The 26625-nt window shown below is 41.0% G+C and overlaps 1 protein-coding gene across 23 annotated transcripts in view; it reads right to left on the bottom strand.

Moving 5' to 3' along the window:
* PPFIBP2 (PPFIA binding protein 2) overlaps nucleotides 1-26625 on the bottom strand; it is a 161960-nt gene that overhangs the window by 10923 nt on the left and 124412 nt on the right. For 21 of the 23 annotated variants that reach the window (XM_029582270.1, XM_029582290.1, XM_029582276.1 and 18 more), the window contains 15 exons: nucleotides 26140-26201; nucleotides 20555-20630; nucleotides 18530-18636; nucleotides 18359-18426; nucleotides 16926-16994; nucleotides 12250-12310; nucleotides 10934-10975; nucleotides 8646-8802; nucleotides 7735-7767; nucleotides 5130-5256; nucleotides 4319-4447; nucleotides 2035-2185; nucleotides 1769-1880; nucleotides 1319-1407; nucleotides 48-170 (listed from right to left, as the gene is read on the bottom strand). In XM_029582270.1, coding sequence (XP_029438130.1) covers nucleotides 48-170; nucleotides 1319-1407; nucleotides 1769-1880; nucleotides 2035-2185; nucleotides 4319-4447; nucleotides 5130-5256; nucleotides 7735-7767; nucleotides 8646-8802; nucleotides 10934-10975; nucleotides 12250-12310; nucleotides 16926-16994; nucleotides 18359-18426; nucleotides 18530-18636; nucleotides 20555-20630; nucleotides 26140-26201 — 1406 coding nt within the window. The remainder of the gene's footprint in view (nucleotides 1-47; nucleotides 171-1318; nucleotides 1408-1768; nucleotides 1881-2034; nucleotides 2186-4318; nucleotides 4448-5129; nucleotides 5257-7734; nucleotides 7768-8645; nucleotides 8803-10933; nucleotides 10976-12249; nucleotides 12311-16925; nucleotides 16995-18358; nucleotides 18427-18529; nucleotides 18637-20554; nucleotides 20631-26139; nucleotides 26202-26625) is intronic. The other 2 variants (XM_029582278.1, XM_029582274.1) reach the window with 2 other exon arrangements.

Raw genomic sequence — 26625 nt, 5'->3', positions numbered from 1 at the left:
TCCACAGAAGCTCTAACTAGAAAGTGAAAGCTTCCTTTCAGCCTCACCTCATCTACCGGCCGCCTGCGCAGGCAATGGGGATTGAACTTGTTGGCGTGTAACACGTGGATGGCGCATTTAATACTGAGATGATGCAACTGGCTCGTAACCTTCAAAAAGAGAAGATCATTCTGCAAGAGAAAGCAAATCTTGCTTATCAATGTGTTCGTAAAAATAATTATTTAATAACATGAAACAGCAATATATAATTTGTAATGAGAAATGCCTTCAAAACTGCTACTTGTGACATAATGAAATATAGATGGTGGTAGAGGGTGTCTTATGCATTAAAATGTAGATTCTTCCAGGTTGGAGAGTTCACTTATGGGTCAGAAGTGTTTCGAAGAGGCTCCTACCTTTTACAATGGATAATTTTCTAGCTAAAAAGGTTCAGAAGAAGTTCAGAGTATGTGGATTAGGTGAGGGACAGGATGGTTCTAACCCTAAAGGGGATGGGATCTCTTGCAGGGGATAAAACTGTCTCCCACAAGGCACATAATGGAGATTTTTTTGGAAAGTTGGGAACTGGAGTTGTGTTGGGCATTCTTGGAAGTTGATGTCCCTACAGGCCCTCAGAGAAATCTTGAGAAAGTGTGGAACTGGAAGCAAGTGAGCAGGAGCTATTCTGGGGACCAGAAAGACAGCAAAAGGCCATGGTCCTGTCTTGGAGCTCCAGTGAAGGGATTGGGAAACTTCCACCACTTGAAGCGAGGGGAAGTTGTTATCTTGGGCCATCTCTGGCAAGTTGTGAATAAACTGAGAACATTCATGAGCAAGGCTGGAGTCTGAAGACATTTTGGGATTTTTGTTTCTTGAAATACTGGTTTTCCTGCTATTTCTACCCATTTTTGCTGTGGACTATTTTGTTCTGGCTGAAACCTGGCTTTTTTTTTTTTTTTTTTTAAGTAAAGTTTTTCTGTTTGGAGCACCAATTTTGTGTAGTCATAATTTGGAGGTAACCTCTGCTCAGCTGGTTTTGCAGGAGAGCTGGCTCCCAATCCACGGGACCCAGAGACAGTATTTCTCCACCTCCGATGAGTCAATCCAGTGCTGTCCAGGACTGGGAAGGTGACTTCCAGTTGAAGGTGGGTTACATGTATTTACAACAAATTAAATGCTGTAGCTACCAGAAGCTCTCAGATTTAGTGCTAGCTTCACAAGAAGTGGTTGGCTATTAATAATGTTGACCTTTGTAAGCAGAGGCCTTGCAAAACAGGTAGCATTCTGAAAATAACTTTTGAAAAGAAGTTGGACTTCACTAGCCAGATCCTTATCTTACCACAGTTAAGTATTGCAGCATTCTCCCATCAACTCTTGCTTCGTGAAACTGGTCCTTGTATTGAGGCAAACCGATATCATCAAGCCACCCTTAGTTCAAGATAAGGAAGAAATCACAGGGTTAAAGAGATGTTCGCGGAGTAGTAGCTTATGCTCCCACATAAACAGAATTTAGGCACAGCAAGATGGATGTTTCCCTGTCTTGATAACACCCTGATGTGAACAAACATTTCCCTCCAGCACAGCCATGCAAAAAGAACTCTAAATAGCCCAGTTATTTGATTGCAATATTGAACACATGATGGGAATGAGAAGCTACATCAATTCAGCTTTTAACCATCTCAGTAGAGTGCAACACTGGGATCATTTTCTTGTATTAAAAAAAAAAAAATTGCTGCAAACTTTTTCATTCATCCTCTGCTAACAAGCAGAAAAGTGTGGTAGCACTTACGGGTCACCCATACATGATCCAGCTGTCCTGATTTCTCTTCCTGCTTTGTATTTATAGACTTAATAGCCAGCAACAGCTTCTTCCTGTGAAGAGGATGTTTTATTCCCAACTCCTGTAACATGAGAGGCAAAGAAGGATGAAAGTTTTGCTTCATATGGTTTACCCTGCGGGTAAGGAGGTGGAGAAGGTTAAGTCGTGGACATGATACATACTGGAAGGAAGAGACAGACAAGATTACAGCCTGGCAGCCGAGCAAGATTCCTCACCTTTTCCAGATCTTGAGGTGTTGCTGTTAACAGGGTGTGGCCGGAACTCACCCACTGCCTTGCAAAAATCACGTACTGAAGAAGCCCGAAGTCCTCGAGCCAGTTACAAACTTGCTCATTGTTCCACTGAGCAAATGGTGCATTGGAATCGCTGAAAAGATGGGAAACAGAAGAGTCCTGTAGAGCCGCATACATTAAACTCCAGTTTATTAAAAGGCTGTCAGATATTTTCTACCGTACTGTTAAAATGCTGCCATCTTATAGGGGGGGGGGAACAACTCCATGTTCAAAATTCAGAGGGATTTTATTTATTTATAAAAATGGATTTACCGCTTGGCTGCAATTCCACGCTGGTCTGGTCCAGTTAAAGTGACCCTTGCCTGAAGCAGTCAGTGGACAAACTGGTGCCTAGGGCAAGAGTTTGCTTTTGGTGTCCCCTCGCCCCCCTCTTCCCATTCAGGCTCCCATACGTGCAGACATGCAGAACGACTCATAAGGACGGTAATGGTGGTCCCTCTCTCCCCTCCCCAGCTTGGTACCCAGGTCACCCGCCCTTCTTGCGACAGTCCTGGAACCCTCCAAAGGAGCCATAAGCTGGTTTGCATCGAACAGGGCTCCCCAGCTCTGCGTTACCAGTAGCAGAGCAGCCAGTGGTGTCAGCATGTCCCCTGCTTCCTCTATCAGGAAAGGTGAGCCTCTGCTGTTAGTACACAAGATGCTCCCGGAAGCAGTAGAGAGACCTCCTCCACCTGGACAATCTTGTCTATTGTGCTCATAAATCTGAAAGCTCAAAGTCTTTAAAAGCAGCTGATCATCCTGAAATCTCTGGTATGCGTTGGGGGTTGCCCTAGTAACACAAAAATCAGCTCCGTTGACTACTGTGAGGGCGTGGTAGGATGCGGCATGGACAAGGATATTGAGAATGCCTGCCACCGTATCTTCTCTTGGTGGGACAACTTCGGAGAGTGAGAGATCTTTTACCTTAAAAAAAAAAACCCCCAAAAGCTTTCCCTGAAATCACCCCACCACCAGTTTAAAATGTTTAATAGCCTTTTGGTTAGACATTATGTTACCAATCTGGGAGGCTCGCATTTGAGGGGGTATCTTTTGTAATCAAATGGAAGGGTTTTCTTCAAATTGAAGACTGCGAGGGGTTGAAAGTCTCCAGCCTTTATAAATCCTTACTAGCTCTTCGCCCTTCTCAGATTTCTGGCCCTTTACTTGGTAAGTGGAATAGAGATTTGTCTCTTACACTTACGGACTTGCCAGCTGTGGGCAGGCTTTAAACATATTAAGACTCTGGTAGCTAATGTGGGGCAGAGGGAACACAATGAAAGTTTTTTAAAACAAACTTATATATCCCCTGTTCGGGCCTATCACTCTGGATGTGTAGATGCCAATACCTGCCAAAAGTGTAAGACAGACTCTAGGCCTTGTTTTTCGGACCTGTTTTACAATAGGTAAATTTTGGAATAGAGTTAAAGATCTCTTTTGAAATAATGCTTGGGCGAAACATTTCTTTTCTCCCTGGAGGGGTCCTTTTTTGATGATCCTGCCTCCTTTCAAGTGCAGAGTAAAGGTAATAGACTTCTTCTCCGTAGGGCTCGCCTTGTAGGGAAAGAGAGTGTTCTCTCGTGGTGGAAAGCGCTTGAAACTCCTTCTGTTTGGGCGTGGAGGAATGCCTTTCATAATCTGACGGTAACAGAGAAAATGGCCACCGGACGGACGTTTAAACGCAAGCGGAACGTCCCAGAAGTTTGGAACGCCTGTCTTCAGATACTGCCCGCTAAAGTTCGCAGCGCTGCATTAAATGACCTACATCTTTGACTACATTCAAGGTTCCTTTCCTTTGACTAGAAACATCTCTAGAGTATTTCCCTATTTTGCCTTCAATGTATAGTGATTATTTTATTGCAGACTTTGTTCTGGTTTATTGCTACACAGTCACTCTCCTTGATAGATTGGTTTGGGAATTCATGATGACTGGGTGGGAGGGAAAGTTGTTAATTGTAACTTCTTGAATCATCTTTGTACTTTGGGTGAAAATACTTAAAAATAATTGTAATTATTGCATGTTGTGAGGTGGGCTGCATAATTTTTTTTTCTGTATTGATGATTTTCTTAATAAATAGTTTAGACATTAAAATATTTAAATATAATAAAAGTTGAGCTTGCAAACCAATATGGGCTACACATGCACAAGGCAGATTACCTTGAAAGCGTCAGAATAAAAGTCCACTTCATTTTACAAAAGCCATGGTAGCAAAAAGAGGGAAACACTTACCTCTTCGGGCCTTTTGCATCCTTGGATCGGGACAGCCGAGGTCCCGCTGTGGCCCTAAGTCCACCCCTTCGAAACTCCGACAAACCAAGGTCATCCGTGTGAAAGTTTCCCGACTGCGTTCTCTTTATTCTTGTTAGAAAAGCAAACAAAGGTGGGAAAACACTGAATATCAGAATGGGAGAATTTCTGAGGCAAGATGTTCAGACACACAAGATTTCTTCCAGTTGTGTAAAAAAAAAAAAAAAAAAGAAAAACGTCTGCTCAAACTTTTAACGTGAATGGAATAAAATTCCTCAGACCTGCGGAAGTGAGTAGGGCTTGTAATACATTCAAGCCTCAGTTAATTCAAACATGAATGTCCTTCTATACGTTGATTGAACTCCTCTTTCAAGCATGAAAGTCAGGTTCAATATTTTTCAATTAGCCTATATCCCACTTCTCTGCCTTTCAAACAACCAGGGTCCCAAGGGACAGGTCTCGCCTGCTGGCCAAACCTTCCCTGCCTGTGCTTGGTCTGGCCCCTCGGAGCAAGGTTTGCATTTCGATTTCAGCCACCCCTGCCAGCAGAAGTAAGACGATGCACCCGGCGGCGCTGTGACTGCGGAAGGGCCTGGTACAGTTCCCACCCTCCCCCTCAGCCCACTGGGTAAGGTCTGGGTACCAAACATTACGGAAAGCACATACACCACTTTCGCACTTTTATAAAATATTTCTTTAAAAAAATATATATTTGCATTTCTTTCTTTGTTGAATAGAGTTAGTGCGAGGGTCTGCTATGAACAGTACATGGACACCATTCATGAGGTCTTACTTTCCCCAGAATTTCTTAATGCCTTTCGGACTTCGTTTGTTTTCCAGGGACAGCGATTCCATGCCAGAAGAATAAGGTGAAAGCTCATTCGAATTGATAGTAACATCCATGCTCATCTCTGTATCCCCTGCAGGTAAAAAGGTGCAACATTACCCGCTGCTCGTCTTAAAGCACAGATCCACACAGTTAAGAGAATCCACTGAGAGGTGGCAAACAAGATGAACCGTCATAGACAGGAGCTTAAGATGCAACAAATGCAGGAGATGAAAAGTGAGGAGAACCATAAGAGGAGAGAAGTCATGCACCCCCTTCAATTAAGAACGGTTTGGTAGTAAAAGGTTTTAATTTAGAGCATTCACAAAAAAAAATCATAATGATTCCAGTGTGCTCTGCAGTCACAGCACTTCAGAAAGAGGCATGCAGCCACCTTTGTGATTCAGAACCATGCAGACTAACCTGCAGACTATGGGGGTCATTTTCTAGCATTCTTGCACAACTTAGTCGGCGAATGTGTGCACAAGTTATACTGATTTTCAAAGCAGACTTACGCACAACAAGTCCGCACTGAAACTCATCCCCAGCAAATCTCCCTGCACTCACACCTCTTAAAAATGCGCACAGAACTCTCTCTCTTGAAAATATTCGCACATACTTCAGGAAATCCAAAAGTATATGCGTGAAGTTCAAATCCCTCCCCAATCCCACAGGCTCAGTCAGGCTAAACTTAATCCTCCTCTGTTACGTTTATACCTCGCAACATCCAAACATATCGATCTGTGCGGTGTACGTACATAAGCATTCAGAAATATTCACAGACAAAACAAACCTTAAAAACCACAACATAAAAATTATAACATGTCTAAGATACCGGATGTTTGTTTTTTTTTTGTAATTAAAGTTTTTTATTGAAAGCGTGCAAAATACACACATAGATAGCATGAACGAAAACAGCCATGAACAATAAAGTCAAAGTGTCCGAACAATATACATCGTTCCAATAACAGAGCAATGTGCAACGACTCTCTTATCTGCAATATCCCCTCCCACCCTACCACCTATTGAGAACCCATGAGGAAACCATGTGTAAAGGGGCACTGGCTTAGCTATCGGTTATGCTGATTGAGAGGAGAGCAAGAGGGTCAGAGGCCCTTTCGCACTCGCCAATCCTTATACGGCTGCCATACCCTCCGGGACAAGGCCGTCTCACTGGCCTTGAAGGATCCCACACAATCATGCAGCGTACTAAGAATCTGCAAGCGACCATGAATTTTAGATACCGGATGTTTTTAAAGATTCCCTAAAAAATTTCAATTCTTCCATTTTCCTCAAATCCTTTTCTTTTTAATCTTTTTCCACATTTCCGGTCCTATTACTGAAAGCCTGCTATTCTGCATCTCTTGATAAGCATAATCCTTAAAACGTAGTTCCCTTAGCAAATGTTGATCTGCCAAACATAAGTTACGAACATTATTGTAATACTGCACCAAATTCCATAATGGATGCTCATCTAGGTGCAGTGCTTTGAACAAAAGTACTTGCATTTTAAGATGTATTCTTTCAGTCACTGGCAATCACTGTAAATACGATAGAACCGGGGGGGTGTGTTCATGATACAAGGTTCCTGTGATAACCCTAGCTGGCCCATTCATAACCCTACATACACAGCATTGCAATAATCTGTTTTACTGATTACCAAACACTGAACTGGAGTCCTAAAATCAGATACAGACCAGAGGCGTGCTAAGGTGGGGGGAGGCCAGGAAGGGTGACAGTGACTGTGACCAAGCCCTGCCGGCTGAAGAGAACAGGCCCAGAGCAGCACACCTGGGGCGACGGTGGGCTGGCAGCAGCTGGAGAGCCCACGGGCAGCCTGGGTGAAACAGGACTCATGTAAGAGATACAGAGGAAGCGTGTATGTGAGAGAGCGAGAGACGGAGGAAACGTGTGTGTCTGTCTTTCACACACACACACACACACACACGCTCCCTCTGTCTCTCACCAAACGTGTACGTGTGTGAGAGACAGAGGGAGCATATTCCGTTTGTGTCTCCGAGTGTGTGTGTGTGTGTGTACCCCTAGTTCACAACAACCTCAGGGTGACAGGTATAAAGAGCGGGAGATTTTTTAAAATCCTTATTAGTTTTAATTATTGGGTGTTATCTGATGTGTCTGCTGTTTTGAAATAGGTTATCAATGTTTAGGAAATTTTAAAATTATATAGTGGGGAGGTGCCAAAGAAGCATCTGCCCCAGGAGCCAAATACACTAGGTTACGCCTCTGATACAGATAAAAATGGCTTAAATCTTCCTATCCAAATGAAACCTTCCAAATGCTGCTTTAGCCGCCTTTAGTATCTGTGGTTTCATTGTTAACCTAGGATTGTTCCTAAATTATGTGCTTCTAGAACATGCAGGCATAACATAATACCGGTGGGCAATTCTGTAAAAGGCCGTTACAGACCATAAACAAACAGTTTTACCTGCAGAAGTTCCTTTGAAAATTGCCCTCTTATTAAACGTGCATGCTACAGTGGCAATCACAGCAGGTCAGAAACAGAGCCGAGTGTTAGACTGGCGTAAAAGCATCACCTAAAGGTATACAGTACCTAAGAGCGGCGCACTGGCACTCCTGTTGAGATCTTCAACCATTCCAAGGAGCAGCAGAAAGCCACAGGAAGAAGCAGAGAGATGACACAGCAGCAAAATAAAGTTATAGAAAAGCAAAGAAATATATAAGCAAGCTTCGCCCAGCAAGGAAAACCGCCGCAGATGGAAGGGGAAACTGTACAAGTCGACAATTAAAGTTTAGGCATGATTTAACATGATTTGCATAATGGTTGACAGTCTCTCCCCCTTTTCTCAGGGCCATCTCGTTCATACAGATCACCACCGAAATACCCACTACACCGGGATGTGTTGGGTTTTTTTTTTTCTAAAATTAAACCTGTACCATGTAAATGATTTACATATTGATCTCCTGCATTATTAGTCAGCTGGGGGCGGGTAGAATGTACCCGGACGACGCTCAAGCCCACAGTCTGGGACCTAACGAGCTACGCTACATAAAGTTCTGCCTAGGATTGAGGAAAAAGATGAAGCAATGAAGAGATCTTATTACAAAAAAGAAACAAACCATAAATCTAGTACAATAAACAAGTAGCTTAAGAGAAACAGGAGAGCAATACACAGACGGATCATCGTGGACGGAAGTATTGTATCAAGTGATTTATATTAAATGAAAATAAAAGAATTTGTTTAATTATATTTGTTGTTAATATGTTAAAGGCCGTATACCAAAAACAGCAGCTTCCAAAATACAGAGTAACGCAGCACTAGGCAGTTAAGGACCTTCAAAGTCCACCCAATTTGTCCGACTATCTCTGCTCAATGCACCCCCGCAGACCCTGCACCCTCCCATCTCCCACCTTTGGCCTGACTGCTTCCCCCACTCCAGGACAATACCAGAAACTGCTTTCAGCCCCTTTCAGTCATGCAAGGTCTGCCCTTTGCCACATACTCAGGTTCTGAATGCCGTTCTCTTCGCCGTTGCTCTTCAACCTGGCAGCAGACTGAGTTGCTGGCATCTTAGAGATTTCCCGCTCCCCGTTTTGAGTGACTTGAGGAAGCCTGCCGGGCAGCGTCATGTATCTGCTGTCCTCTAGATACGGTTTTTTCTATTAAAGAGAGGGGGGAAAAAAAATCAACATTTACAATAAAGTGTGCTGCCAATTTTGAGCCCATCAAACTATTTTATGCAGTTCCTTGGGCAAGAGCTCATATTGTGTATTCTGCTGAGATTTGTGGATCAGCGGATAACTCGTGTAAATTACACACAAATAATTGGCTCTGAAAATAGCCCATAGCCAGAGCATACAGAAGGACGCACGTAATCCTATTACACATATCCTTTTCCGTAAATTTACAGGTGATGATGGGGCAGCAATAGGATTTGGGCTCATACTTTTGTATTTTCAAAATACATGAATAAGTACACACATGCGTTATGTGTTACAGCAGGGGTAACTTTGTGTGTGTGCGCAGTTCAGTGTACCCAGTCAATTAAGGCAAGATTTTCAGGTCAAACTTATATGCATAAAAGTTTGCTGTGAAAATCCTTGGTAAAGCCTGCAATGTACAATGCATAAGCAAACTTTTATCCACAGGTAAAGGTCATTTTATAACTGTCCTCGTAGCAGTAATTTTCAAAGGCATTTCTGCGGGTAAAAAGAGTGCTTTACCCCCAGAAGAGACTTGTTAAAAGACTGCCCATCCAAAATGTGAGTAAACTTACACAGGTACGTCATTGTCTGTGCATACGACTACCTGGATTGAACGGAGGTGTTCTGGGGAGGAGGGGGGAAAGGCGTTTGCATTTCCGTGCATATTTTTGCATTTTCAAAGATATGTATGTAAATTTTCCCCAAAACATTTCCACACATACAACAGCGAGTGTAATTTTGTGCGAGTACATTTGGTGCAATAATTTTCAGAGAGAATTTACAAGTGTAAATTTGCTTTCAAAATTGGTGAAATTTATCTAGGCTGTTACAAAATTACCCCCTTTACGAGGAATAAATTCTGGAGTAATAATGCTCAAGAACAACGAATTTAATTACAAAAAAAATATCTGAACAAATTCTAAAGGTTACTTTAAGTAAGACATTTTTGAGAAAGTTATAATCAGGAAATGTTAGTGTTTGATAAAATTATGATTAAAAACTGGCATTTTGTCTTTTTAAATTATATTTTTATTTGAAATATATAAAGTATGGATGGCTTCATCTTCAGTGGCTAAATTACAAATTCATGGTCAACATCAGTGATGGTGAACTCCAGTCCTCGAGTGCCACAAATAGTCCAGATTTTCAGGATATCCACAATGAATATGCATGAGATATATTTGCATAAAATGGAGGCCATGCATGCAGATCTTTCTCATGCATATTCATTGTAGATATCCTGAAAACCTGTCCTGTTTGTGGCACTCGAGGACTGGAGTTCGCCTTCACTGCTCTAGTTAATGGTTCTACTTCTTGTCAAGCAGAATGAGGTTGATATTCAGAAGATTTATGCAGTTTAAAAAATTGGTTTTCAACTGGTTAAAGATGTCTCCTCCCCTTCACCGGCTAAATTCCATGGATGCAAAACTGCTGTGCGCAGGTTTAGCTGGGTAAAAAGGGACTGGGTTGAGGTGTTGCCCAGGGCAGGGTTTCAAATTTAGCGTCACCTTACATCTAACCTCAAAAGGTTTGTGAGGTTAGATTTAATCCGATACTCGGCCATAACTTTTAACTGTTTATCTGTGACTGAATATCCGAACAAAGTTAACTGGTTCTCTCTCTGAAAATTATTGCACCAAATTACACTTGCTATTGGACGCGTGGAAAGTTTTTTGGGGAAATCTACCCCAATGAGATTAATAACGCTATCTAGCAAGGCCAGCAATATTGCTAAGGTTGCTACAATGTTTGGTAATCACAAGATGCCCTCGGATGTAATAAGCAGGGATTCGTCACCCCCATTCTTAGTTACATACATGTACAAAATGTTTACCCATCTCTCTTTATCTGAGAGAGAAACAAGAAAGGGGAAAGAATAGTGATGCATAGTTTGAAATTCTCTTCTCAATCCATTTCCCCACCTTTAAAATCATGAAAAATATTCATTCTTTACAGACAAATTTTGCATACACACACAGACACACAAAAATATAAACCTAACCAGAGCTACTGAATGCTAAACTAGTTACACACAAAATACATTTACAATGGGGAAATGTTGTTAAGAGTTAAGTTGTTAATATACCTCTGGTTGTACAACAGGGTTTAAAGGTGCCTCAGCTACACACTAGGGAGTTGTATGGAAGATAATTTCAAAATATAACAGAGAAAAAGAAACAGACAAATGTTAGTGCAAACATATAGATAAAAACACAAGACTGTGATAGTGATCTTAGTTTGAGCAATATCATTATTTCCCTTACATGACTGATTTAAGAGAATGCAATAACTGATACTGCCCTCGCCAAACACAAACCACAGCTCTGAATAAAAATAGAAGTGATGACCCACCCGTCCCACGACTGGACCCTTCAAATTCAACTTTTACCTGCATAAATCTGGCCCTTTAAACACATCCCTTGTCCAGATAACTTTATCCACACAAAACTGGGAACAAAGTTACCTGTACAGAAAGGTTGGAGGTTTGGCGAGGGTGGTCTAACATATTTAGCCAGATATAGCAAGCCTAGCTTCACCCGGACATCCAGCGAAACACTTATCTGGATAAAATGTTCCACTAAATATCTGGCTGACTTGCCTGTGTGACAGACTTTTGAAAACTGACTTCTTAAGCCACGATAGAGGGCGCACAAGTTAAACCCCTACAATCCTCATAACCTGTGAATTGGCAACGCTATATATATATATATTTTTTTTTTTATGGAGAGAAGCGCACTTCACAGCAACACTAGATTCAAATATTAAGTTTGTTTTCTCCATATTCTCTCCGCTCTTAAACGGACTTCATGTTTTGCAGGAGCACTGGCCGATAAAATTTACAATAAATCTCCTGAACAGATACTGCAGCATTGAACAGGAGCTGTACTAATCACATTGTATGATTGATACAGTGCAGTATTTCAGATCCGCTGAGGAGGTTACCATTCTCAAAGCGAAGCTGGTGCAATTACAATGACCATCTTAATCAGATATTGCGAAAAACATGACTATAGTTTGTGGGACCTCAAGTTTTAAGTTGCTATGATATGAAAATGCATACTACATTTAGATGACATTCTGGGTAGGAGCTGCCACAGATATTGGTGGTGCCCACACAGCGCTCCGCATATTCAGTTCTAAAAATATTACATCCTGTTGCCTTGGGGTTTTATATTTCAGAGGTTGAGTTTTTGCCTTTTCAAAAGATGTCATGAAGATGTAGTGACATTTTGTTAACTTCTAGGTTACATGGGAAGAGACAGTTATAAGATGAGCAGGTCTGCACATGCAGTCAATATGTTGGGTTAAGTTTTGGTACAGACAAATATGAAAATAATTAAATGGTCTTCATTCAGTTCTGCCAATTAATTACTGAGAACCATATCCTATTTGTGTTCTAACCTTTTGTACAGATCCACCTTGCAAGTCCTCTAGACTACTTGAAAGCTTTTTCTGATGAGCTCTGAGGATACAAAAACAAAGAAAAAATGATATCCTTCAATATAAGGTAATTATGCATTACATGGAAATGATCATTATTATGTATTGGCTTTATTAATTGCAATATTTTACAAATGTAAGTCAAAGCAATGTACAAAAGAATAAAAAAATACACCAAAAACATCTTAAAATAAGTTAAATTACAATAAAACCTTAAAAGTGAGTTTTAAGAGCCCGGCACACTCCAAAACCAGGAGATACGTGAATACATCGGGCCAGCTTACGCCGAGAGGATTTTAAAAGCCGCCCAAGTGCGCACACAAATGAGACGGTCCAAAATAGAGGCAGGGTGTGGGCTGGACAGGGGCATGGGCGTTCCAAGATTTCAACTTCAAATTAACATGTCAGTACTTATGCACATAGGCACATCGGGGTCCCCTGCCACCTAACTTTACTTCTGCTAGGGAAGATGTGTAATTAATAAACTAAAAATAAACAGATCAGCGGGGTTTTAAGGGTTGGGGAGAAGGGAGGCTATTAAACTAGAGAGGTTTGGAAGACCTGTCCCTTGCCTGGGTGAACTAGGAATAAACTGGTAAAACTGGAAACAGTGTCAGCGCATGACTATTAAAATCCTCCCACTTACATGGTAGACGTGGCATTTGTGCGCATAGGCGCACACTCGCTTACAATTGCGCACACGTGCGCGCAGTCTATTTTATAACACACACATGCATATACGTGCATATGTTATAAAATGGCCACGTCCCTGGGCATCAGCCAGCAAACACACACACACGTGTGAGCATGCGTGCCTGTTTAAAAGTTACTGTCATAATATGAGTAAAAATTACAGCTTAAAATATAAAATTGTTTTAAAAAACAGTACAATAAAATTATAACACAACAGATAAATGGTGGTTCTTCATGGGGAAATTATTAGCTATACTATTAGGAAAAAGAAGGAATTGGATAGGGACATTATGTCTCTTTCCCAAATTACATATTCTTTGCAACAGCAGTTAATTTCTAATAAATTCCCAAGCCTTAGGAAATACTATTGGGCCCCACATAAATTATTTAACAATAAATTACACCAGAGGGCGCTCTCCTCCATTTCTAATTTAAAACACAAGCTATTCCTCTGTGGGAACAAACCGGGTAAGATGCTAGCTAATCTGCCAAATTCACTTCTTCCTTTATCACAAACGTAAAAGGCTCAGGGGGAGCAATATGTACATCCCCCCCAAGCTATTAGTGAAGTCTTTCTGCTATATTACCAAACTTTATATACAGCTGAGACGGCTTCCTGTGATATAATGCAAACATGCCTACATAGTGTTAAGTTTCCCACTCTAACCTCTGGGCATTTGGATTCCTTGAACAAAGCTTTCCATGTGTCAGAAATTCATCAGGCTATTAAGGAATTGTCCTCATTGAAATCACCTGGCCCTGATGGCCTGACAGCGCATTTCTATAAGACCCTGAGTGGCAATGTAGGGTTGTGTCTTAAACATTTATTTGACGCCATGGTGCAGGCCTGTTGGATGCCTGACTCAATGAAAAGTGCCAATATTATAGTTTTGCCGAAACCCAGGAAAGATGCTATCTTGGTTACTTCCTCTTGCCCCATCTCGCTGCTTAACAGACATTAAAATGTATGCGAAGGTCCCTGCCAACCGTTTGAAATTTGTTTTACCAGACCTTATTTCTCGGGGACAAGCAGGGTTTGTTTCATGGGAGGAGGGCAGTATTAAACGTGTGCAGAGTTCTCACTTTGTTAGAGAATTGGCGGCGCCTGGGGATAGTGGACCCCTGGTGATAGTTCTTAATTGGATTCGATGCCGAAAAAGCATTTGACAGGGTCTCGTGGTCATACCTACAGTACACCTTCTCTCCTCTTTTGGATTTTAGGGGGTCATTTGGGAAGCTATTTCAGTTTTGTATTCTAACCCTGAGGCTGGAGTATGAGTCAATGATTGTTTCTCAACCCCCTTTAACTTATAGATCAGGCAACGATTGTCCTTTGTCCCCCTTTCTTTTTATCTACCTTCCACTACCATAGTGGAAGGTTTTAACTGTTTTTCATGATTTTGGTAGTTTCTCTGGCTTAAAATTGAAACTGGAGAAGTCTGAGGCTCTTGATCTAGTTGGGACTTTGCAAAGTGGGTGGCCAAACTTTTCCTTGTGATGGGCAAAAGATAGACAAATATTTGGGTTTAGAAATTCATAGGAATTCTAAGCTATGGTATCACTTGAATATCCAGCCACTGTTGATGAGACTTTTAGAGAAAGTGTGACAAATGGATGCATTTTCCCCTTTCCTTTATGGGGTGTATCGTGCTCATAAAGATGATGCTTCTTTATGTATTGCAGGTGGTTCCATTTCATTTTACTCATAAAACTATATTTGCTTTTTTAAAGATTTGGTCTAAATTTATCTGGAGGGGTAAGAGGGCTAGGATGTCAATGACGGGCCTGGTGGTTGCCAGAGGGGATGGGGGGGTGGTGGTTTCCCAAATCTTAGGTATTATAACATTGCCTATAATTTGAGGTGTGTGGGCGACTGGATTGGAGTCCGCATTAGTTGCACCACTTTCCTTATTGTATGTTCTTCATTCACAGAGCTCTCAGTTACCACCCTACTTGTCCAATTCTATATGGATCCAAGCTGTCCGTATTGCTTGGAAAGCCCTAAGAACATGATTGAATCTCCCCTGGGACCGATCTTATCTCAACCCAAATTTCCTGCCTGGACAACCTTTGCCGCTCAATGCAATGGCTGGATCATCAGCGGAAAGCATTGGTATTGCCTTTTGTAGATTTACAACGAAACCAAGTGCACTCCTTTGACTACTGTATTAGCCACTTGGGATTCCGATCACAAGATTATTTAGCATATTTGCAAATTATGAGTTTTATTATGCCTTCCTTCACCCTCAAGTCTGAGCAATACTCTTCCGATGCCTTTCAGTGATTTTCTTTGGTCTGCACTCAGAAGAAACACACTTTGTCTGGGTTGCATACCACTTTGAACTCCATCACCACATACAACACTTAACAAGCGGCAACAATCTGTGAATGCTTCGTGCAGTTCTTTCTATGGCGTCCGGCATAGACAAGGTCAATAAAAGTCTGAGTCTCAAAAGATTCTTATGCTTTAAAATTTCTCAGCCAAGATCGATTTTATGGTCCGGATTACATGCACAGCTGCAATACTAAGTATCCAAAGCGAATACAAATGCTTTGATTATATAGAGTGACAGAAAGAACGGGAATTCAACCGCCCAATTTCTACCCGGCTGACATGTATAGCCTCCTGAGGCAGCTCTTCAGAAAAGAGCGAAACTCGGCCAGAGTCGGGCTCAAATCTTGTCAGAATAAAGTTTTCTATATACCGACCTTGTTTCTTCTGTTCGCTACACAGCTGTTCTTAGAGAATTACAGTTTAGAATATTGCCCAGACTGATCTTTTCACTCCAGAGGGCATTCCGAGCAGGCATAGCAGACCATGGGAATTGTTTAAAATGTGGCCATCAGAATGGCACACTGGTCCATGGTTTGTGGGAATGTCTGATGGTCAGACAATTTTAAGGATGCTGTCAGTCCATGGGGGATTAGTGGCACTCCACACTGGCTGCTATGTATGTCTTGGGTATTGATCCTGATTCTGTGGGATTTGGGAAAGAGGGGAATATGTTTATTTACAAAGGCTGCATGGTGGGAAAACAAATCGCTTTTGATAAAGTGGTTGGATGAGGATCTTCCTACCGAAGCTATGTGACATAAGAAATTAGTAGAATTATTGTGTTTAGAATCGCAATCCATTAGGCTAAAACCTCCTTCTTATCTCCGTAGATTTCTTAAGATCTGGCAACTTTTTCTACAAACCCTATCGGAGGATATTCGTCCTATTATTGATAAATGCTGTACCCCTAACTGAAGAAATGTGGCAATGAGTGTGTTAGGAGTAGAATAGTGTTGAAGGCTATTAACAGTTGGGTTAAGGTTGATATGGTTTTTGGAAAATTGTTAAGATGTTTGTATGGAATAACAAGCAATATATCATCATAAGGGATTAACAAATATGATTGGTTTTATGTAAAAAATATTGGAAAAAATTTATTGTTTTAATGTATTTGCAATAAATAAACTGATTTTAGTTAAAATACAAAATTAGATTTTTGATATGGTTTGCTTGAAAGCCAAAGTGCTTTTTTTTCTTTTTTCTCCAATAATTTGTTTTTGGGGGATTCTTTTGTGTGTGTATGTGTATGTGTATGTATATATATTTTTTACATACACATACACATTGTGTGTGTATGTGTATGTATATATATTGTATGTATATATATATATATTTTTTTTTTTAAAATAAGAATTTATCCCAACCACAAAAGAATCTTTTAAGAAAAGGAACCCATTTATCCTTTTGGCTTTCTATTTGGTACAATAAAAAGGAAGATTTTATAGGCTTTTCTGCTGGCTTCACTTATTGATAACACCTTGTTTCCATTTTCCCTCTGTTTGCGTTTTGGCATCTGCAGTGGAAGCCAAGTCCTTAGTGCATTTTTACTTCACTTCCAGCAGAGTTACGCTGACCTCACTGATAATCATTTCAGGCACTCTTTGATTACCTGTCCTTGATTTCAGGAAAATCTTCTTGAAAAGGAATCTGATTATCTGAAGCAAATGGAATGCTCCCACTGCGGATTAGAAAATTATAAGCACAGGTAATTAGCACATATAACACATATGCATCTGCTGTACAGAAAATGGCCACCACTGATAGGAGCAATACTCAAAGTAAGAAAAATCCAAGAAAAAGAAAAAAAACCCCAATTCTCCCTTCCACATTGCAGGAACATAACTCATCCACATTCTTTACAGAAGTGAAAAAAAAATTATAGCATCTGTTTTTTTAATGAAACAATGTGTTTCCATTCCCATACACAAAAAAACAGTATAGAGTTTTGTTTTCAAAAGATGTTGGGCATAGGTTCAGTATAGGAAAATCTCTATGCCACAGAAAATTGATGGCAGCTAATAACACATATACAAAACTTTTGGCACCATTAAAGAAACAGCCAAGAGTGTTTTTCCTAAGGTGAACCATGTTCCCAGTTCTTATCCCATCTGCTGTTTGTTGACTGCTGTTGGAACACATCTTTTTGCTCCAACGAACAAGGCTGGCTAAAAAAGTTTTTATGCATTGCTTGCATTGAAAGTCTATCCACCCTCTCTCGCCCCGCAGAGTCTCTAGGTTATGATACCACAAAGAAAAGTAAAGAAAAAAAAAAATTTGTTTGATTATATACACAAAAAAACTATACGGGAGGAGGAGGAGAGTTTATGATTATATATACCACAAAGTAGTGGTGCGGGGACACCTACATTTATGTATGAAACTTTCCTCTAACTCCTTTTAATATTTTATTATTACACACCATAGAGTTTACTTTAAAGAAATACACTCCACATTAAGTAGGTGTATTAAGTTGATGTTACACACTACAAAAAACGGATTAGCATTTCAAAAAAAATTCTATTAACATCAGCGTGATAGGTTTTTACCTATGATTTTTTTTGCATTGTTGTTTATAACGCTGACACAGTGGTGTATCACATTGATATATTTTAAAAAAGTTTTTAAGCAGAGATGCACCAGCTCTCGGACACACCTGAACTTGTTTGCCCAGTAGGTGAAAGACACAAATCTGGCCTGCCCAGGCTACTCTAATGCTAAGCAAGAATCTCTACAATGTAAAACGAAAAAGAAAATGTTTCACTGTCTACGATTTTATGCAGTTCTTAGATACGTCTTTCCATAGGCCATTAGATCTTTGGGAACGGGGGGGGGGGGGGGGGAAGGTAGCATGAGGGAGGGGGAGTTTGACTGTAAATTAGAGGATAACAGAAAAGAAAACAGCAATTTGTTTTGTAAAATGCGTCTCACCAATAATTGCGACATTATTCTCTTGCTGGTAACTAATAGTTGAGGAGGTCGCCTAATCAAGAACTTGACCCATCTTGCTCATCCTTAAAGGCTTTTGGTGGTGTTCCTTCTTACCTGCTGTGTAATTTGTTCTCTGGCAGCAGAGGTGATGCAACAGCTGGGGAGGAGTTGCTCGAAAGCGTCTGTGTCAAACGTAAGAGTTACAGATTTCAATTCTGTTTCTACTAACTGAAACGTTTCTTCTCTTTAAAGTCTTATTGATAAAAAATAAATATGTATATATACCTCTGGTCTGGGCAGTTCTACTGGTGGCTTATCGAGGGGACACCACGTCCTTGAATTGCCCTCAAATCCTTCTTTGCTGTTATCAGAGACCGTCCTTTCAGCAGACCCTAGAACAAACAGTGTTGGTTTAATCAAAATTAGTCTACAGCGCATCTCAGAAAAGGTGGCAGATTTCTAGGCCTGTTTATCTCGATGTATTGTATTATTGGGTTTTTTTTAAACTTTTATTATGCATGATAGTTTTATTTATTTGTACCCTCTTTGAGAGTAAAATTTTGAAGCTGCAATCAAGTAGAAATAAACAAAATCTCTAGTTAAAGTTGTGGTGTACTAGGTCTAAAATAGTTTCCCCTCTTGTTGTACCAGCTGCTCCATGAAGCAGTCATTTATTTCATCTAGAAACTTTACTTCTCTAGAATATCCTGATGTAACATTCCCTCAGTTAATACTGGGGTAATTGAAATCACCCATTATTACCATGCTGCTGATTTTGTTAGCTTCCCTAATTTCTTTTAACATTTCATTCTCTCTTTGTTTATTCTGTCCTGGTGCTATTTTATTCCCCTTTTCACCTGAATTCAGTATATGTGACTTGATTAACAAGTATGAAAATGTGAGCGTATGCTTGATTATATGCATTACTCTGTTTATAAAATACATAAATGTGCATTTACTTCCAAGCCCTGCCCTGGAACATCCTCAAAATGTCCTCTTTCTCCATGCATGCCCAGCCTTCTGAAGAATCTGCTTACCATGTGCAGAGTCTGCTTACATACGCACATGTTGATTTTACATGCATGTTCCCTGCATAAGTCTTTGAAAATTACCCCGCGTATGTCAATTTCCTCCCCCAATGAAAACAGGTCCCTGGGAAAGTTTCCTCTTAATTCTGTCAAAAGATCACATGTGGCTCCGCAACACACACACACACACACACACACACACCTGTAGCGAAATCGAGGGGGGGGGGGGAGGGGGGACTTTCAAATGGACAATTTACAGGGTTTAATCACTTTTTATCTGCAAAACTGGCCTTGAAAATTTCCCTCCTCGTGCTTGGTCAGTTTTGTAGTTTTTGAGTATTACTATATAAGAAATTTGAAATGTAGATTCATTTCTCGTATACTAGTAAATCTTGGCTAACCAAGAGATCTGGAGAGTATTTGACTAGACTAAGTTTCACAGTGCAGGTAAAGTGTCTTACTTGTATCTGTACAGCACTGCATATGTTTAATAGCACATTAGAAATGATCACGAAGAATAGAAGTAGTAGTAATAGTGGTGTTAGATTAAGATTTAAGATACTAGTAATCTTGACAAGTCATGAAAACCAGAGTGTGTTTGGAAAGTACATAAAACACTCAGCTAGGGAGATGGCTGGATGTAAACGTTCTACTGAAGGTGTGGAGTGCACATAGGTCTAGTTTGTGGGGAGAGGGGGGTCGGACAGTAACCCCCACCAATGCTCCAGGTTGATGCAGAGTTGGCCTCCCCAGCCTTGCCCCCTCACAAACTAATCAGACAAATTACTCCCATGATTAGCGCCATGAGCGAAGGCGAGCCCATCCTAAGGAAGAAAATATTTTGAGAGATTTACCCCATCTATATATCAGCTCTTTGATGGACTCTGTCCCAGGGGTCCCCATTACTGGAGATGCTCCCTAATAAACCTAATGGGGCTAGAAGGCAGAAAGCAATTCTGAAAACCTATACAAACATCCAAAATTATGGAATAAACAACTTTCTTTAAATAATGAATGGTTATTTTCTCCTTTGGAAGGCATTGGAAGGCATTTGAGCACTACACACCAGCAAGAGTTCACTTTCGCTTAGCAAACTATTGGTTGGCTAGGAATTGAAAAAATGGCGTTAACCATTTGATTATTCTGAGCTGGCCTGAGAAGAATTTTAGGTTTGAGGGACACAAGATTTTCACAGCCCAAGTTTAAAGTCTTGTTTGTTGTGCATTCATTAGTATGGCACATAACTGTATCAATTACATGAACCAAAAATCTAATACTTTACCATGAGCGGCCATCATGAAGTCCTTTACCCTCCTATACTGACTGAGTAATACTGTGAGTTCCTCTATTCGACGGTCCTACAAATGTATGAAGGAGAAAAAAATAATCAGATTGTTTGACTCTAGCTATATATATTTAGCCACAGTTATATATCTTGGGAGCAGGCGAAGGCAGCAATAAATACTAAATCCCCTGTTACTAGAATAGTAGCACAAGATGACCGGAAGGACTGATGGTTGATTATACATCCCTCCCATGACACAATTACATCATCTCCAAACACTTATCTACCAAGTGCGTCCGATCTCCGTGACAAGAGTCATATCTGGCCTATAAAATTAGAATTGAGCGGAAGGTAAAATTATCCATACCAGATGCTATGATTCCACCGCCTCTCTCTATGAATATAGGATGAATAATCCTTAACATTTCATATTTCAATTTGAGCAAAGAATTAGGATTGCTATGTTAGTCCCTTTGGGTATGTGGAATTAAGGGTCAGCTGACAAGTTGCAGGTGAGATCTTTTTTACTGGACCAAGTTAATAGATCTGCAGCAAGCTTTCAAGAGTGATCCCCTCTTCAAAAGGCCAATGAAGTTTTTAATTTAAGTTTTAAAATGTAATTATTTGCCTGTCCAAGTTCAAGGCAAGTTACAATCAGGTGCATCTTAATAAATATACACCTTAGGTCAGTGATGGCGAACTCCAGTCCACGAGTACCACAAACAGGCCAGGTTTTCAGGATATCCCCAATGAATATGCATGAGAAATGTGCATACAATGGAGGCAATGCATGCAAAGTATCTCATGCATACACATTTTTATTTATTTTATTATTTTATTTTGGATTTTTTTACATACCGAAGTATAGCGTTCTGCCTTACCTGGCCTGTTTGTGACACTCGAGGCCTGGAGTTCGCCATCACTGCCTTAGGTTATAAGCCCAGTAATGGGGACCCCTGGGACAGACTCCCAAAGGCTAAGTAATCTAAGGTGTATATTTACTAAGCTGTAATAAGCATTTAACAAATTAAAAACAGCATTTATCATGGCAATATTACGTGACATTTTTTATATCGTGCAATATTTTTCCTGAAAATTTGTGCAGATTTAAATAAGCTAATTTGCATGCATTAGCTTTGCAAATGCATGCAAAGCAGTTCATTATTACCTAATTTCATGCAAATGAAAGAATGCAGCTTGCCTCAAAAAACGCAACTTGGGTTATATTTTCCAGAAAATTAGCTACAACTCCTGAGCTGTAGCTTTCTCCTGGAGCACTGGGATTTTAACGCATGTCCCGATGCTCCCGGCATAAAATGTAAAGGGCCATGCTGACCCTAAAGCACCCCCCTCCCCAAAGTGAAAAAGCTCCCTTAGGATTCTAGCAAGACCTCCGCCCACTGCCCCATTTAAAAAAAGTTAAAAAAAAAAAAAAATAGAATGTAAAAGCCTTTGAATATTCCAGATGAAAATCTCTGTAAACGAACACAGATGATGGTTCAGCAGATAGCACTGGCTGCACAGTGTGAAACTGCCTTTCGCTGGAAGCAAATTAATGCTCCGAATAGCAAGGCAGTTGTACATCGTTTAGAACAAGTCTATCGAATGAGTCAACTGACAACCATTAAACATCATAATTTATCTAAATCTAACTCCAGTCTATATGGGGGAAGTATTTAGCATGGAGATTAATGTAAGATAACATTTTTTAATAAATGAAAGTCTAACACATAGTTTTGTGATAAACCAACTTAAGGGGAAGTCTTTGGCGATGACTGTACTGCATTTAAGATGGGATTTTTCATCACATCGCGTCTATATTCTGTTTTAATCTTCGCAGAGGCCCTTGAGAATATGCATAACTTACATTTTCGACTACCGTTACAATTTCAGATTCTTCGTGAAAGCCGTATCCTGGAGGGGAGGGAGGGGAGAGCCGGTCTAAGGGTAAGATGGGACAAGTTCAAGGAACTGTGTGGCTTTAATAAGTGTGTATTACATATGCCAAAAATTATAGTATCTAGGTTTATGACCAGGGCTATATGTTGTGCTAGCCCTGTTTTGTATTTGTTTGCCGTTATGGATAAAATAAAAACTTTTGATTACAAAAAAAAAAAAAGAATGTAAAATCCGCACGTGATGGCTCCCTACCCCAACCCCCTCCTTTTTCACAATCCGTCATCCCCTCATCCAAGCCTCCCCTACACCCCAGTAGAAGGTAGGCCCTCTCCCTGGACTCCCCACCCACACTAGCCTGCACCTCCTCCTGGCCATCCCTGGTAGTCGTGATAGGGGCAAAGGCTGGGCAGCGCCATTTTGGAAAAGAGCGGCAGCTGGCCCGAAGCCTAGGGTGTGCCCAGGGTCCTACTCGACTGAGCGGGAGAGCGGCTTGCCATCTACTAGGTGTGTGTGGGGGGGGGGGAGGGGTGGCGGCATCACCACATGGCTTTTAGGTTCTATTTTTTTTTTAAACTTTTTTAAATGCTAGGTCGCCTTTAGAGGCAACGGGGAGATGACCAGGAGTCTTGCCAGACCCCCGGGGGGGGACGTCTTTAGGGCCCTGCTGGCCCTTTAAGAAGATGGCAAAGGGGCTGTTATCGCTGTCATTTTTTTTCCAGCTGAATTGTTGCGCAGGGAAATAATGCCACGCTGTGATATTTTTCCACAGAGGAGAAAAATACCATGGGCTGCAGAAAAACAACACAGGGAAGACTGGGGGGGGGGTTATTTTTCCTCTCTCCAATAAATGACCCCCCTTAGTTTACAGGGTCACAAAGAATGGCAGTGTGAAGCAAGGTCTGAATCTTTGTTTCCGTTACTCTAACCACTAGGGCCAGGGGTTCTCAACCCCAGTCCTTGGGACACACCTAGCTAGTCAGATTGTCAGGATATCCACAGTGCATATGCATGAGATAGATTTGCAAACAATGGAGGCAGTGCATGCAAATCTAGGTCATGAATATTCATTGTGGATTATCCTGACTGGCTAGGTGTGTCCTGAGGAGAACCCCTGCACGAAGCTACTCCTCCATTCCTTTTCTCCCTCTGAACATTAGTTCCAGTTTTATTTATAAATATTAATAGAATTACATTTATAGTATATGCACTCCACAGCGCACACGTTGGTAATAATATGGAGTATAAGCAAATACATTAATAGCTTAAATAAAAACTAGGAGGCCAATTTTCAGCTGATATTCACTAGCCAAGATAATTAGTGGCGCAGCCATGTCACTCAATATACTCATCTATACTATATTTAGCTGCATGTGTTTATTTGGCTAACTATAGGAGATCCAAATAGCTGTCATAGACTTATCCAGCTAAGTGGCACTGAATATCGACCTCTAGGTGAACATCAGTCAGCCATGGCAGGGCACAGACACCTAGTGGATGCCATCCTCACTCCACGCACCACACAGACTCGCTGTCTGCTTCCATAAACTTTCTCTCGCTTCCCATCCTGAATAAAAAAAAAATGGCCTCTTTTCTGTGATTTTTTAACAAAAAGATGGAGTTGTAAAATACATCAAGATTTTTGATGCATTCCAAAAACACTGGCACGCAACTACACATGGAATAAATTCCAGTAAGGCAGGAATTAATTAAAATCCTGTCCTAAAGTTTATTTATATTCTGCTTTTTCAAAAAGCTCAAAGTGGCTAACAATACAGAAACTTCATATTAAATAAATAAAACACAAACTCAAAGTCTTGTGTTCTAGGGCTTTGGCAGTGCCGCTCATTTCAACATTTTTCCAGGATCCCAGACTTGCCAAGGAATAAGGCCACGTCTTCCAGTGTCCCTGTAATATCTGGCTAATCTCAAGCTCCTGGATGAAAGTTTATGAAGTGCTCTGTTTACCACATGTTCCTGAATTTTTCAAGCCCTCTGATCTGTTGTTTTAGAAAAGGCCAGAGGCTTCGATTCCTCAGCACAATGAAAACACGAGGGATCGGAATCACCGCGGGAAGAACAGTCTTCACGCTTTAAGGGTAATCGAAAAGATGCCGCACGCGGACAGAATCTTGGTGCATTTCGCACTACAGTCCAAGAAAAAAAACAAACGGTATCACAACCGAGATCTTTTCCCACAGACGCAGAATGGCAGGAATTCCTCTACTGAATCAGGCCCTCTGCTAGAACTTTACACATCTTACTCCGGCTTCAAAAGAGACCCAAAAAAAAAAAAGTCATTGCTCTACCCTCCCCCTGAAAATGATGAAGTAAACTAGGAACAGCTGGGGGGGGGGGGGGAGCAGGGCAGGGCGGGGCTTTCTCTGCAGGTAAACATCCACTTACCCATGGAGAACTCATCTGAAAACTGCCCTTCCGTGTGTACGCAATGCAGAGTTCCAGAATCATCCAGCTAAATTAATATTTGGGCACTTAATCGGGCTAGACCTTTCATCCGACTGAAAGTTGGCTGGATAAGTCAGGGGTATCCCAGGGCATAAGTGGGAGGAGTCGAGTTAGCTGGATTACTTAAATCGGCTTAACTCTTGTTGGGCTGTGCGCCTGTCCTAAAGCTAGCGAACGTTATGCTAGCTGGATATATCCAGTGGCACGGGTCGCACCGCTGAACAGATAAACGTATCCAGCTAACCTAGCCTATCTAGCCAAGCTGCACAGTGGCTGAATATGCCCCCCTCATAGCAGAACGAGAAATGGTGCAGAGGGCAATAAAAATGATAAAGGGACTGGAACATCTCTCTTTACGACGAAAGACTAAACAGGTTGGGGCTCTTCAGCTTGAAGAGACAACTGAGAGGAGATTATGATGGAGGTCGATAAAAGGTTAACGGCAATGGGTTTTTTTTTTTTTACCCTTTCAAATAGTACTAGCAGGAGGGGACAAACCATGAAAATAAGTGGTAGCAGATTTTATGTAAATTTAAAAAAAATATTCTCTTTCAGTCCATATACAATTGAGCTGTGGAATTTGCTGCCGGAGGATGTGGCCAAGGCTAAAAGTAATGCTGGGTCTACTGGAGGGACAGGCTCATTAACACTTATTAGTCAGCCAGACGCAGGGATTGCCAAATCTCATTTCTGGTATTGAGTTTTAGGTAAGGGATCTTATAGATCTGCAGGGTAATGTCAAGTGACCCAGTTTGGGCACTGTCGGACCACTGGCACAACGTGGAACTTCTTAAGCTGCCTCATTTTTCAGTGAATTGCCATGCTTTACATGGCCCCAACTGTATTTTTTCAGCGCTTCAAAGTGGATTACATTCAGGTACTGTAGGTATTTCTCTATCCCCAGAGGGCTCACAATCTAAGTTTGTACCTGAGGCAGTAGAGGGTAAAGTGACTTGCCCAAGGCCACAAGGAGCGACAGCAGGACTCGAGGCCTGGTCTCCTGGTTCATAGCCCGCTGCTTTAATCACTAAGCTACTCCTCCACTGTAAACGGTGCATCCGCCTTAAGTTTGTAAAATGAAAGGCTTGCAGATCTTTTCTTTTTTTTTTTTGCCCGCAAACCTCTGCTGAACTGGTTAAACGACGGTATGTCATCATTTGCCTTCCCACAAACCAGAAAATTGCGTGTTCCTATAAATCCACGGACAGTCGTTTCCTTACCTTCTCTTCATTTGCAGATAACAACGATTCCATTCCTATTTTCAGTCGCTGAACTTCTTGATCTATTATAGTTCAAATGTTAGAAAGAAAGAAAGAAAGAAAAAAAAAAAAAAGGTCAACAATTGTGATTTTCAAGAACTGAATTGCCAACTGCCTGCTATAAATATAGGGTTGGACCACAAGCATCCCACTTTCTGGCACATTGTTTAACGCAGAACGCTAACCCTTCGTTTGTGCAGCCTGCATGTAATTTTCTTTAAAAAAAAAAAAGGCTTTGATGTACTGAATCTCCTTTCTTTTTAACAATCATGGAAATGATTCTAATTGTACCTGGAGGTAATTACCATCTAAGAGAAACATCTTTTTCTTGCTAGATTACACATTGTGTTTCATTTTTTAGGCCTGAAATTTATAAGTACTCCCAAAAGGTTCTCCACTAACCAAAGAAGCCTAAAATGTCTTGCAGCATTTTCTCCCTCCTCTCCC

This window comes from Rhinatrema bivittatum, chromosome 17 (genome assembly GCF_901001135.1).
Source record: "Rhinatrema bivittatum chromosome 17, aRhiBiv1.1, whole genome shotgun sequence".
In the NCBI taxonomy this organism is placed as follows: Eukaryota; Metazoa; Chordata; class Amphibia; order Gymnophiona; family Rhinatrematidae; genus Rhinatrema; species Rhinatrema bivittatum.
This window is presented reverse-complemented; position numbering and strand designations above follow the sequence as displayed.